Source organism: Rhinopithecus roxellana, chromosome 12 (assembly GCF_007565055.1).
Source record: "Rhinopithecus roxellana isolate Shanxi Qingling chromosome 12, ASM756505v1, whole genome shotgun sequence".
Classification (NCBI taxonomy): Eukaryota; Metazoa; Chordata; class Mammalia; order Primates; family Cercopithecidae; genus Rhinopithecus; species Rhinopithecus roxellana.
The window spans coordinates 1,434,321-1,449,256 of NC_044560.1; the positions used below are offsets into that span (position 1 = coordinate 1,434,321).

Consider the following 14,936-nt stretch of genomic DNA (forward strand, 5'->3'; position numbering starts at 1 on the left):
GTGCCCTGCCTTTCAGTAACTACCAACACCCAGGTAAGGAACACCCAGATGGGTAGGCATTCAACTCCCATGTTTTTCCCATGATCCTATACACTCTCTCTGCGGTAAAACTGCTCTCTGGCCACCAGCATCTCATATGGGGCACACAACAGCTATGGACATGCAAGTCTCTCCAAAACCCAATGGCACAGTGATTAGGTGGTTTCAAATTGTAGTTGAACTTGGCTCTGGAACCAGATGGCCGGGTTTGGGGTCCCCACTTGTAGCTATGGGAAAGATTTCAAGTGATGTTGCCTCTCTCAGACTCGGCTGATCTATCTGTAAATGAGAATACCATCTCCGTCAGGTGTGTGAGAGCTCAAAATGTAAAGCACTCAGAAAACTGCCCCCAACCATTGGAAAGGCCAGTGATACTCCAGGTGCACCCTCAACTCCCTCCATAGTGGTTAGCTACACCCCGAGGGTGCTTAAGAGTCCTAGGACAAAGTCCTCCAGGTCTACAGCCTGAGACCTTGATGATTCAGATTGGCTGTTGAAAGATGTTTTCTGAATGGCTGGCTAACTGAATCACAACAGGAGAATGTGCCTGAATTCACAAGTCCAATAATAGCCTGGAAATAGAAGCCATCTGAAAATGTTCTAAACTTTAGCTGGGTTGGCAAGGACTGGATGCGATTATAAAAAGCAAGTGAGAAGAGAATGTTACTGCAAGGAAAATTGAATCCATGAGTTTTAAATACCTTCATTCCAATAAAAAATATTAAAATATATTTTGGGCCAATAATTAAATGCTATGACAAATGCAACCACTGTACATTGAAATTGTTTTTAAGTTAAAAAATTAAAATAGCCACAACTGTCTCCTAAGGCCTAAATGCCCTTTTGTTAACTTACCTGTGTAACAAATTCCAGATTTTTTAAAAGTGAGTCCTATTTTAAATGTACATTTACATTTAATGCTAAGACTCAGTAGATATGTAAGCAGGATTCCAGATTATATCATAGGCTCCTGTTCAAACATTAATAAGGAAATATTTTTAGCTTAAGTATGTTCTGAATCAGAACACAAACCTGGGCTTTAAAATCCACCTGTAGCTTTCTGTGGTTGCTGAAATGACACTCCAGTTCTCTCCCCTCACTAAGTAACTCAGGTGGTACCTAGGCAAGGATGTTCAGAAACATGGCTTGTTCTGTTGACTTCCTGTCATAGTTTATTAGCTGGACATGGGAAGGCACATTTAGGCACCAGTCTTCCGTAAAATGTTTATGGTTTCCAGAATGTCCACCTGAATTTCTATTGTAAAAAAGAGTTGAAAAGAAATCCAGCTGGCATAAAGGAGGCAGAAATGCAAGCATGTGCAAATCCTATTACCCGCCAACAGGTCGACAAGTTTACTCTAGTATTTCTGGGTACCTTTTAATGATTCACAATTGAATGTGATTTTTGCAACTGCAAGTAATCTAATGCAGAGTCATGATGGTTTTGTCAATTCTTAATCTAGAAAACTAAATGAAATCTACATACCCCCTCCAGGTTGTAATCCTGTACTTTAAAAATAACCTATTGGCAGAACTCAAATACCTATTTGTTTTGCATGTAACACACTACTTGCTGAAGTTGGGAGGCAGCCTAGACCAACTTACTTTTTGGGTTAATGCCCAGCAGCTCAAGGTTCTCCGCTGGTATCTGAGGAGATGCTTGAGGATCCCAGGGCCTTGAGAATCATCTCCAAAATCAAAGGGTATTACTATAATGAGCTTGGCTTCCATTAAACAGTCACATTGCCGTTGATGAAGCAGATGGCTCTATAAAGCCAGCTTGATTGACCTGAACTAATTGCTCTGTGATGGGGGTAGAAGTTTATTCCACAGTGAGAAGGAAGCTAAAAGCAAATAGGTCCAGGAGCAACTCCTGACAAGTCTCGGTGCACCAGGAAGATTTCCTTACCCACAAATGGCTGTTCTACTTGCTCACTAATGCTTCAAGAAGCTTTTATGGAGAAGGGACTGCATCCTGTTTTCTACATTTAGACGAAATAAAATTCCTTAAAAAACAAACAAAAAAAAAACCTACCTATAAAAATGATGGACTGCACAGTGCAGCTTGGGGTTCAAATCCCAACTTGCCACCTTAGAGTTGTGTGCCCTTGGAACAAAATCACTTTCCCCAAATCTGTTTCTCCATGAGTAAATGACACCAACCTCAGGCTGTCACTGCCAAGACTTGTTTTGTAGATGCTCAGCAGAGAACCCAGCGCACAGCAAGCGTTGGAAAGCCACGCTAAGTCCACCCTAAAGCTTCTCAGATCATTCCACCACCACTCAGAGGAAGTGGCACAAGGGCAGAAGGCGGGGAGGGAGGAAGTGACGTGACCCTGTGTAGGTGGCAGCAAGGATCGGGCCTGGGGCCGCAGCACAGAGATCCATGGCACCACCAAGGAGCAGTTTCACACTTTTTTCCCTACATGCCACCCACTCAAACCTCAAACCGTATTCAATTTCTATTTTGACATTAGACGTTTGGTCTAAAATCTTAATGTCCACATGTCACCATTCTCACCAATCTGGACCTTTATTTTTCTTATCCCATAATACTGTGTATTCAAGGTTCTGCTTGTGAGGCAAACCCTTCAGGAAAGATCAAGCCACCAGAAGGGCAGGGCCCAATGGGGCTTGGGCCTTGGAATCAACATAAGCCAGAGAGAAACTACACATTAGGCCCATGGTTCCTTCACCCTCAAGGCCTCCCACCTCCTCTTTCCACCGAGTGGACACGGCTCAGGATTGGCTTCAGAATAACCCTGATGCCCTAACGCCAGCTGCACGCCCCCGCCAGCCTGAGGAAGAATGGGAAAACAGTGCCCACTTTGCAGGATGATTATAAGGATGACATGCAGCACTGCGAGGCCTAAAGCACACACAATTCTCTAGCAATTGAGAGCTACCCTCATCTTGTTATTTTTCCCATATTAAATTCAGAAATTCTCCTGTGCCCTGAATTTACCTGGGGTCTTTAAAGTACATATTATGCAGGTAGGTCCCAGCCCTAAATGGACTCATTGGAAAGTCCACTTGTAGGGCCTTGCAACTAGTAGTTTTGACAAGCTCCCCAGGTGAAGTGTGGAACCCACAGTGTTGAAGGGCAGGGCTTGTGGCTCCCCATTTTGTTAAGTCTAGCAGAACGGCCCATCCACACCTCCAACGCCCTCGAACATACGCTCAACAGCAGTGCTTTACCAGCACCTTCACTGAGGCTGCCCGAAGCGGCAGCTGCAGGGGTGGTGCCATCAGGCAGGAAAGAGGCCATGACAGCTGGGCCTGTAAAGGCTGATGGGGAACGACAAACCATTTTCTGTAGCTATCAGCCTGGTCTTTGAAGCACTTTAAATGTGGCCTTTATATCCAAGTCAACCCTTTTCTCATCCGCCTGTACTCTAATCCACTTTCAAGGTAAATTACCCTTTATGATTTTTTTTATGGATTCAAGTCAATATATTCAAAGCGAGGTTCAATATCAAATCAAAATCCACATGAATAAAAAATCAAATGCATTAAGTGAGCGATAATTTTAGTAGAGTCATTTTAACGTAAGTATTAAAAGCCGGCAGTCATCTAGATTATCGGCACTCAGATATTAAGCTAGAAGCATCTTCTTGACCACTTAGCCTTTGGGGAATTGTGACAGCGAGGAGGTCTGGAATATGAAGTATAAAGTGGGGAAAAAAGCCACTATGAAAATATAAGCCCCACAGAGGTCAGGATTTTTGTCCCTTTTGTTCAGTGATGTATCCTAAGCACCTAGAACACAGCCAGGCATACACTAAGTACTCAATAAATTAAGTTGATTTTGTAAAATATCTTGCTAGAAAGTACTTGTAACACCCGAGATGAGACAGCCAGCCTAGCAAGGCATTTACCAGAAACACTGTGAAATGTTTCAATGGTAACAGGGACGGAAGGCTTTAATTAGCTCTTGATTTTTTAAAAAATGTTTTAACTCTATCATAAAAGAGTCAAAGCAACCCCAACAAGGCAGCTTCTCCCTTGGTGAGATGGATGTGACGTGGTTCCTTGGTGACTCCTCCAGTAAACATCTGAGTCCCTGTCGTGTTCCAGGCAGAGCCAGGGACACTGTGGAGACCAAACCATCACCCCACTCTTTCAGTCCAGTGCTTGTGTCTGACAGCGTCCAGATCCAGGAAAAAAGATCTCCTCCTAGAAGTCACACTCAGAAACCAGCCAGTCCACTCCCCACTTTTTGCAGACTGGGAACTATGATCCAGAATGTAAAGGAACTTGCCCAAGGCTAAAACACCAAAGATACAGCCATGGAGGGCGCTTGCTGGAGGCCCGTTTACTGAAGGTACGGGAAGGGACGAACGGCCGGCAGATGGGTTCGGATGGAAACCCAGTTCTCCCCCAAGATCATGCTCTTTCTCACAACATTCAGCTCCTCACAGGGCACTGCTGCGTGTTCAATCCTCATTTGTTTAAAACTCCTAATATCAAAGACCACTTCCAGATTCCCACCAACCTCTCTCCTCCTCCGTGTTTTTCTAAGGGAGATATATCGTATGCCAGAAACGTGAGCATCTGGCCAATGGAAGCTGGCTATCCCTTCACCACCTTTCCCTGAGGAGTGACAGACAGATGTGGTTAGCAAACTGCTATGATGATAAACTACAGGAAACTGCTTATAGTCAGCCATTTTTAATCTTAAAAAACCCCAGCTATTTCATATAAACTGAGTATGTCACAACTTTTTGGTTGCATTCCTTGGAAATCCATAGAAATAAACATCAATCCACAAATTAGAGTAAACTGTCAGGAAGCACAGAGACCCCACAGATGAAATTATTTTATATTTTACTCTTACCCGAGTGAGTTCACAAGGTACTTCTTGGCATCGTTGCCTGACTACATGTCCACCCTCTACAAAGAATTCCAACTGGAATGAGCACGTTCAGTCGCTGTCAAATAGAAACAAGTGAACAGACGCCAGGTGGGCTGAGCAGACGTCGCACTTTTAAATTAGAGTGTGGCCTTTGAATAGTCCTCCACACACCTTGTTTTACCCCCTAACTGCTCCCAATTATGTACAAAATGCAGTCCTTTCACAGATGTTTAGAAAGTTTTTTATTGGTTACAATAATATAAAATGCAGTTTAAATTCTCCTCTAGTTATTAAGTGTTTGCAGCAATAGCACAGAAAACTTTTTTTAATACATCTGACGAGCCCCAATGATTTCAATGCTGGAGGGGAAAAACAGCAAACACCACTCTTGTCTATCTATAATTAACCTCTCTCTCTCTCAATGCTACATTGGTTAAAATCAATGGACAACCCCTTTTTGTATGTCAAATTGTAAATTTTAATGTTTTCATTAGAATAGTCTTTTATAGCACTCTCCAAAAAGAAGCAATAAAATAACTAACAGCAAAGTTCAATACAGGAGCACTCTCCGGGTTAACAACGCCAACAAAGAAGTGAAATGTAAATCACATATAATACAATTGAAGCGTCCAAAACAATTTAAATAATTTTAAATATTTTATTTTTAAACTGCTACAAATGCTTTATACAATATTTCAACATAAAGTCCCCATAACAGAAATGTAACAAAATGGGAATGATAGTGGAAGGATTAAAGTGGCACAAATTCACCAAACAAATATTAAACTACAAATTTTTAAGAGGTAGATTACTTTTGAAGTCGAGAACAAAAAAACAGTATGAATAAAACCTAGCCGCTTTCCACCAACTCAGTCATTAATTTAGGGGGAGGCATAAAATGCAAGGATAAATGGTATTAATATACTTAGGAAGAGGCCAATTTGTTGTTTTTAATCTCTTATTAGAGATGCAAGTGTAAAACCTGGTATGCAAATTCATTTATACTTACGTGTAGACATACATCTGTACAGGCCTGGGATGCGCCTGTGCATTGATATATTGCTAAATAGTCTCTGATAATATAATAGTTATAAATTAGTGCCAGATAAGAATCTGAGAGGATAATGTCCATTTGGATATACAAACGCAACACCAGAATAGGCATAAAAAAAGAGTCCATATCCAATCTGGTTTCCTCTCCATTATGCTGGCAATCTACTTGTGATTTAAAAAAACAAAAACAACAAAAAAACAAGAAATACCAGGGTAAGAGATCAGCTAAATGCCTCTCTCTGTCTATAATTAATTTAAAAGAAAGGCATCAAGAGCTGATATGTGACCAAAACATTTTAAATGAGTGCATCCAAATTTGTCATCCCTGAAACCTACAACAAACTACTGCTAAAACAGAGAACTTGCTTTGCAAGGTTAAGTTCAAATCATTCCTTTCTCCGCTACGTGCCAAAAACAAGGGCCATGCTCAGATCTGAGGTACCAGTCCCATGACGAGGAGCCAGTTCATCTGGCCCGTCTTACAGTGCCCTTCTCTTTGGATCTCAATCACCCGGGCGCCCAGCATGCGCGTTGGGCCCCACCGAAGCAGCAGATGCCTGACTCTAAGCCTGCCGGCAATCAGTTGAATGTTAGGATTTTTGAGTCAGCTTCAACTGGTCTTGCAAGCTTGGTAGATTTCGTATCCTTTGCCGTAGTGCTTATCCTAAGTTGAGCATGCAATACCTTTTAGTCAATTAAAGTTTGTTTTGTTTTGGGGGCTTTTCTACAGGAAGTTCCTAGAAAATAAGAAAACTGAAGATAAATGACAACATAACATAACCTTACATGAATTGACCATGTTAAAGAAAAAGGTGAATAGACCGTAAGACAAATGTTATTAAGACAACAACACACACATGACTGAAGGTATTTAGGAACGAGCGTCCTACCCAGAAGATACACCCTGCAAGGAACTACACGCATTTATTTCCAAGGGGTGTAGCAGAGATGGAGGAGAAATTAGCACTTTATTTTTTTTAATCAATTCCTGGTAAATGGAAACACTTGGTCTAGAGTTTCATTTTGCTTCTCTACCTTTAAGTTTTCTTGACTGACTGCGATGGGAACTCAGTTTGAAAAGAAAAAAGTGGCCCTAAAAGAAGTATTAAAGAACCCAAAAACACCATGGGGTATACAAAGATGAAAGATGGGCAGGAGGTGAGTAGAGAATGTACCTCTTTCCTTCCCTTTCTGTTTTATTGGAGCCCATGGAAATGATCCCTTAGCAACAGATTTAAACTCGGCACTACCGAAAGCCATGGTGAGGGGTGGGAGGTGGGTCACTGTAGTAAGAGCTGCAACAGGAGAACCTGAATGACCGTGGCATCCCTGCTTTCCTGTGTTTTGTCCTAAGAAAAATATTTGGAGCACATGGCTTTCTGACACCTTGTCTGGCACCATGGCTTATGTTCCAGGAAATGACCCTCAGTATTAAGTAGAAAACTCATGGAAAAATCACATGGCTAATTGCAAGCATATACTTGAAAAACTGTGGAATCCTAAAGTGGCATTGAAATGTAAAATATCTGAGTATCGAAAATTAGCTCTTAATCACAGCTTGTGGTAAAGATATACACAGGACAAGGATGTGCTGCCTGTTCTATAAGTCGTCCCTGTGTACTCAACAGGGTAAGTAAAGCAAGCTGCAAACAGAGTGAAAGTATTCCTAGACATGTAATAGATGTGATGATTCCTTGTGTCAGGAATCATCCCTACACAAAATTTACAAGTAGAACTATACTTAAACAGAAAGACGACTGTAGTTCAAACAACTCCTTATTAGTGTAATGCAACAAATATGCACTGAGGCTGAGGCCGCCTCTTTAAGAGCCCTGGGCGACATGTTAATGACAATCATCATATTACCCAGGTCTAAGTTTACGAATCCCAGTTTTGTGCTAAACTGACTACAAAGTACTAAGACCAAAACAAACACTTCAAAGAAATGCCCACTTTTGTGTCCAGATAGTCAAAATATTTATCTTGATGAACATTTGTTTTCTAATTCCCAAGAACACTTCTCAGGTTTACGGTGACTTGGTAAATGGACCCTTGGATCACATTCCTGAACTACAGATGTGTCCACAGCACAGTTCCAGCACCTCACACAGAGCTGCCACCAATGCCTGTCATTACCGTCTACGGTTAGGACCATACCAATGTTTTCTTATCTGATTCTTCTGTGCTTCCTTTTAGGCCAAATTTCACTCCAGCAAGATAACCCACTGTTAACTATCAAACAAAGCAAAATAATGAAAATGAACTGGAGCAAAGAAGAGACACGATTTTTAAGGCACTTTAGTCCTTTGTAGCCTTAAAGGTTACTCAAAAGACACTGGGTGGAGGCTATCTGAATAGACTTGATAAATTTATAGTCACTCTGACAGCTATTCTTTGCAGAACTTAATTTTTCCAAATCAACTTTAACCCTGAACTGTGTAAGTAGGGCCCAGTACAAAACAAGCCCTTCTTTTAGATAACACTGAAGACAAAAAGGATAGAAACAGTACATTCCAAAGCATCAACCACCTGAGAGGGGTTTATAGTACAATCTGTGAAAACGAAGGCACATTCTACTTGTTGAAGACATAAGCAACTTGAAAAGGATTCAATTCGATCATGTCCTGTTGGTGTGGCACCTCAAGAACACAGACTGAGCGCAAACAGGTGCACAATTCAATTACTAAACGCAAGCAGTTTTGACAACTGATAACACAGGTGCTTATTTTCAGCAGAGCTAACCTCCAAGATGCTACCTACGTATGTGCCGTGGCCAGAGACCAAGTGTTGGTCAGACCTATGGCAACTAAATATTTAACACATTTATGAAGTAGTTTTTTAAAAATCTGATCCATTAATCCTACAGTAAATCATACAAATCAGCCTGAGTTAATGATTCTTCTCTATCTTTAGCTGTGATTTAAGGCACACCAGCATTAAAAATTCTACCTGATCAATTATGCAGAGCTAATGGCACCTGTGTCCTCGTGACCTCTACAAAACGGCAGTCGCGTCCACACTTAGGATCCCTAATTCTGCTTGCTTAAAACACCAAAGAATTTTCAGACACCAAAAGCTATAGCATGAAGGCCTAGAGTCAGGTGGCATATCATGAAAAGACAAGATTTACAAGTATTTTGCAGAAATGCTATCTGATGACTAATTTTCAGGAGACTGAACTATTCAGAGAGAAACAGCAGGAATTCCAATACACATCCACTTCGGAGAAAGGATTTAGAAAGTCTGAGAATCCAATGTGACAAATTCAACCACTGCCCTCTCTTCATCTGTCACTGAGAACAGTTCTTAATATAGGAAGCACAGGCAATAAAGCAGTAAAGTCACTTCAAATCTAAGACAAATCCTTCTATCATTAATGGGGAGACAAAGGTACTGACCAACGAGGCTGCCATGCCCTGGGTATCACACCGGCCTGAAAGAGCCGCCAAGGGTCCTGCTTGGAGTTCCAAGCATGTCTCTCCTACTCTGCTTCCCAACCAGAACCTGACTTGTTTACTGTCCTATGGCTGAGCTCAGGAGGTGGCGGACAGGGCTAAGGCCTTTTTAAAGGACTATGTTTTGTTTTGTTTTGACCAATGCAATCAGTTGTTAAAATTTAAGCATTGGCAATGAAAGAAAGTCTCAGGTACTAGATCTATACTGAAGTCACAGAAATATTAAACAAGATTGTAACAAGGTTTACTAATGAACTTAAGCGACCCGTCTTAACCTAAGAAATGTCCTACGATCGGGAAATAAGACACGTGACACTGAGCTATTATTACCCAAGACAAAAAGCAGTTTGAGAGGATTTCATATTTTCTTAGAGTGCTTTTGAGAGCTTTTCTATAGTTTCAAATTCAATTTACATCTGGCCATATTAAAGAAGTGGCACCACTTTGTGAGTCCTAAGTCTGAAATTAAAACTATTTATTCATCTCTAAAAGCAGCCAAAGCAGTGACCCTTCATGCCTTTAACTTATGCAACAGCTATTTCCTTTCAGTGTTTAGGTCGAAATTTTACGGGGGGGGGGGGGGAAGCAACAAGAAACCAAAAACCGCCCGTAGGCAAGAAGGATACTGTCGCCTTCCCAGTCTTTCCCTCCCACCAGCTCCTGGGCTTACCTGAAATCCTTCAGCTCCTGCTTGGCGCTGCCGTCCTCTCTCTTGTTCTCACTCAAGTCAGCAGCAGCTGCCAGTTGAAGGCTTCGGGTGACTGGCCCCCCACTCCGCTCTCTAGATTTTATATTGAACCGGTCTGTTCTTCTCTTACTCGCCAAGGTGGATTTGCTTTGTAAAACGGCTTTGCTTTTCTGTACCCTCACGTGCAGGCTCCGCGATGTTTTGCTGGAAAGCTGAGCAGAATGAGTTTTGGCCACAGCTTTAGGTTTCTTCCCCTCAACATGAGTTATTTTGGCCATTCTTATCGGGCTGGAGTTCCTTAAAGAGGAGGAGCTTGGTTTTTTGGATTTCACCGAAGCTGCAAACTTGACGTTCTGCTTGGACCTGAAGGATGAGGAGGGGAGCGGGACTTGGGTGGGGCCTGAGCTGCGGGCTCTGGTCTTGCCCAACGGAGTCTGCATGCTTTGCATTTTAATCTCCGCATCCGCTGTCCGTCTGCGGTGGTTGCTGTTGCTGTTTTTGTCACTACTTGAAGGTGATGAGTGTCCACCTTTCTTAGATGAATGAGAAACTTTTTTTTTGGGAGGGGAAAGGGGTTTCTTGGGACAGCTGAAAGCGGCGTGTTTATTCAGGCTTCCAATGTAAGTGAACTCTCGATTACAGTAAGGGCAGATGTGAGAGGATGACTCACAAGCATTTTTCAAGTCAGCCTTCTGCTTTGCAGATTTGTTTTTCTGAAGAATTGCTTTCTGTACAAGCTGATTTTTTTTCTTCAATGCATTTAATTTGAGCTTATTCGACGACATTTTGCTGAGCTCAACACTAAAGTTTAGCCTTTTGGGCTGTCCCATTCGTCGGAAGGCATTTTTCCCAGAGTTATCTAAAACCACCACGCCATTTTTGGGTTGCACAGTTTGTTTTAATGGTACTGGGTTCTTCTTAGGCGTGTACCTCTTCTTGTCACTTGCAGAAGCACACGCCAGGATATGTTTGTGCAACTCTGGCATGTTGTCGACACCTTTTCCACACTTGGTGCAGCGAATGGCAGTAGTAAAAGTCTGTGGAATATTGTGTGTAGTGAAATTTGTGGCTGTCACACCAATCCCCATGGGGTTACGGTGATGGTACTGAAATGGAGGTGGTTTAAAGCTTGGGTAATGCTGATTGAGGCCTAATCGAACATCTGGATCTTTTGTCTTTATTCCAGAAGCCATTATTTTTATAGTCGTGTAAAGCTCTTCAGAGGAATCGTTTAACTCCTCTTCTTCTTTAGAAGTTTCTAAAGGATCTTCTGGCAAGCTCTGCATATGCTCTACATGGGCCTTGCTGGGATCTGTAAAGTTTTGGGGCCTCAGAGTCCCGCTTTCAAACTGGTGATGTGTGCACACCTTATCTGGGTGGAGATCTCGCTGGTGCTGCTGCAAATTGCACAAAAAAGCAAATTCTTTTTTACAAACAGAACACACAAAGATATTTCCAACTCCATGAAGCAAAAAGCGATGTTCTGACAAGTCCGTTTTATCCTTAAAAAGCTGCACACAAAATTCACATTTGAAGGGCCATTCTTCAGCATGAATAGATAAATGTTTGGTTAGATCTTTAATGGAAAGAAAAGGTGATTCACAGACGTTGCAAACAAAGTTTTTGTTGAATGTTTCCTGAACAACACCCTGTTCAGCAGCAGACTGGGGCTCTTCCCTGGGTTTCAGACCTTCATTCTCTAATTCCTCCTGTTTGAAAGATATCATGGGGAGAGAAGCCTCCAGATTATCACCAGAGGAAACAACAGACGAGATAGCGGAGAGAGGAGGTGGAGAAGGAGAAGAGGAGGAAGATGAAGAAGAAAATGAGGAGGAGGAGGAAGATGAAGAGGAGGAAGAAGAAAGTGTTGGAGGCCCGGGCGAGGCGGCAGACATCAGGGACTCCACAGGAGGAATGGGAGAGGGAGAGGGGGACACTGTTGGGGACAGAATTGGAAGTGGGGACTGTGCGGTGGCATTTGAGAGTGGAGAAGGGCATGGATGTGGAGATGCACTGGAAGAGGGGGCTGGAAGAGGTACGGTAGGAAGGAGGGGAGGGGGCGGAGTGGCAACAGTTAATACCGGGGGACAGGGTGGAGGGGAAGAGGGATCTGTGGGCATCAAGAGAGGAGGCAGCTGACCGGATGAAAGGGAGGGGGTCTGCAGGGCAGGTGATGAAGGACAAACATCAGGTGGGGACTCAACAGGAGGGACAGGGACAGAGTCCGGACCGAGGTCAGGATCTGGCTGAGCTTCTAGGGATTTACAAGGACTTGGGCTCCTGGTCACATCTGCAGGGTTTTCTACAGGTAAATCGACGCCATTATATTCATTGAGAAGAACCTTCTGCAGCATGCAGGTGGTTGGCTTCCTTTTCTTTACAGCACTACACGTAGGCTGCACTGAATGATTCTCTTTGAATTCCTTGCCTTCAGAGTCACTACAAGGCTTTTTATGCACACTGAGATCTAAGACAGATTCCCACGGGACTGGAGTCTTGCCTGTACCCTCAGTCTTCTGTTTGACACCGCTGGATAAATCCAGTGGCTGCTGGTTGCACACATTGCTAAAAGCAGAACTGGCTGTCCACTCTTTAGACATTTTATATTCATCAAAGCATGGAGGGCTCACAGTTTCTCTCTCATCTCTCCCAGACAAACTCCATGCTGGTGAGTCGCTATGACTTTCTAATTTGGATTTTTTGGAAGTCAGCACTGCATCGGTCCATGCTGCTTTCCCATCACTTGGCTTTCCAAAGTCTCGCAGGGCAGGACTGTGCTGTGGAGAACTGGGAGGAGAGCTGGTCCGCCTCTTAAACCTACTTGAGGTCACAGGCAACATTGATGCAGGAGCAGACACACAAACAGGACCTAATTTAGCTATTTCAGTTGCCGAAATCCCTGCAGGAGGAGTTAGTTTATCTTGGGTTTGAAGAAGTTGCTTGAGCTTTGATGACAAATAAACACTTTTCTCTTTATGGAAAGACACTGCCTCCGTTGTTGATATGCTAAGAGGAAGACTTAAGGAGCAGGAGGGGGCCATGGGGTCAGAATCTGTTTCGGCCTTAATTTTGGGCAGTGCAGGCGGGCTCGCCGTTCTCCGTTTCTTGGCCTCACTATTTGTGCTGCCCGAAGGCTCTTTAGGAAGATCTTCTGTTACAGGGACCTGTGTGGTCTTTATATTTTGAGTAATTTCCACCGTAACTGGAGTGAGCAGACAATTTATACCATACAAATCTGCCGAAGCAGACTCCATCTCAATCACATCACAGTTACTAGTGCTGTTATTAGTTTGAATTTTACCATCAATATAGTAATTTAAGTTTTCAGAGATATTGCTAGAAATGTCCATGATGTACACATCATCTGCTTCCCCTTCCTCCTCTGGCTCTGTGCTTGGTACATAGACGTTCTGGGTGGCCTGGGCCTGTTCTGCTGGAGGCTGGGGCTCTTCAAGGCCTCCTTTTCGCCGTACACCTTTGGGAATCAGATGGCGTTCGTGAACTCTACGCTGATGCCGTCTCATATTAGTATGAGTTCCAAAAACCTTTTTACAATATTTGCACGGATGAAGTTCTTTAACTTCCCCATTCTCTTCTACAACAGAATTTACTGTGTCTTGGGAAGCCTTCTCTGAATTCATGATCAGACAGTCTGGCCCAAGACTGGGAGGACTCAATTCATCTCTTGAAGCAACGTTTTCTCCAGATGCTTTGCCATCAGCCAGGTCCTCTGACGGCTGTAGTGTTTGGCTGGGTTTCCGCTTTAACCCTGCTTCGTGGCGCCGCTCATGCCGCCGCCGGTTAATCTGTGTGCCAAAGGCTTTCCCACAGTACTTACATTTGAAAGCATGATTGACGGTGGATATATGGATATGCATGTGACGCTCAAGCCCCTGTTTGGTTGTAAACTTCCTTTCACAATGCTGACATGGAAACATAAACGTTTCAAATACATCACCATTGGCCTCTTCTCTAGTTCTGGGGATTTGCAAGGCAGGTGTTACCTCTGACAAGTCTTCAAGAGTTTCTTCTGAAGTTGTTTTTGGTTCCTCTAATAAATCTTCTGGCTTCTCATCACACCGTATTTCTGGCTCTTTCACACAACTTTCATTTGGCATGCTGGCTTCTTCTTCCCCCTCTTCTTCCAACTCATCATCATCATCTTCTTCTTCATCCTCCTCCTCTTCCTCCTCCTCCTCTTCCCCCAAATCATTCACCTCACAATCTGCTGCTTCTAATCGCTCGTCTGGTTCTGGCTGTGGCTCCCAGGCAGGGGCAGGGGTTGCTAGTTCTGGAGGAACCTCCTGACTGGCCACCTCCTGGAGGGTGGCCGGCTGCTCAAGTGATGAGGCTGAAGGCTTCTCTTCGTCTTCTTTAGGACCTAGAAAGCACATGGAAGCAGAAGCATGGAAGTGAAGCATGGGAAACCAGCTACTTGGTGAATAATTTGTATGATTCAAGTGATTTCTCTTACTACCTAAAACATGAGGGAGATGATGAGGAACAATAAATTACTTCTATTTTATATACTTAATTGATAAAGTTGTATTGGATATGAATCCATTTCATTCATCCATTCATTCAACAAGTATTTAGGGTACCAGCTACACACCAGGCAATATTCCCGGCAGTGAGGACACAGACACGAATGCAACAGACAAGGATGTCCGTGTGGAGCTGGGCTTTTGTGTTTAGTTGCACATACATACAACTCTGTTTACAGAAACTGCAGTGTCTAAAATTGTGTTGGGGTAAAACTACATTTTAGGAGAGTAGTTGTAAATTCTAATTTCTCATGATTCCAAACTGGAAATAGTTCATTACCAGACATATCACCAGATTAGAT

At 43.0% G+C, this 14,936-nt stretch overlaps 1 protein-coding gene across 6 annotated transcripts in view; it reads right to left on the bottom strand.

Moving 5' to 3' along the window:
- The window catches only part of PRDM2 (PR/SET domain 2), a 131,821-nt gene that overhangs the window by 33,639 nt on the left and 83,246 nt on the right, over nt 1-14,936 (bottom strand). For 4 of the 6 annotated variants that reach the window (XM_030913474.1, XM_030913477.1, XM_030913478.1 and 1 more), the window contains one exon: nt 10,073-14,471. In XM_030913474.1, the coding sequence (XP_030769334.1) occupies nt 10,073-14,471 (4,399 nt within the window). Of the gene's footprint in view, nt 1-5,123; nt 6,685-10,072; nt 14,472-14,936 lie in introns of those variants that run through there. The other 2 variants (XM_030913476.1, XM_030913479.1) reach the window with 2 other exon arrangements.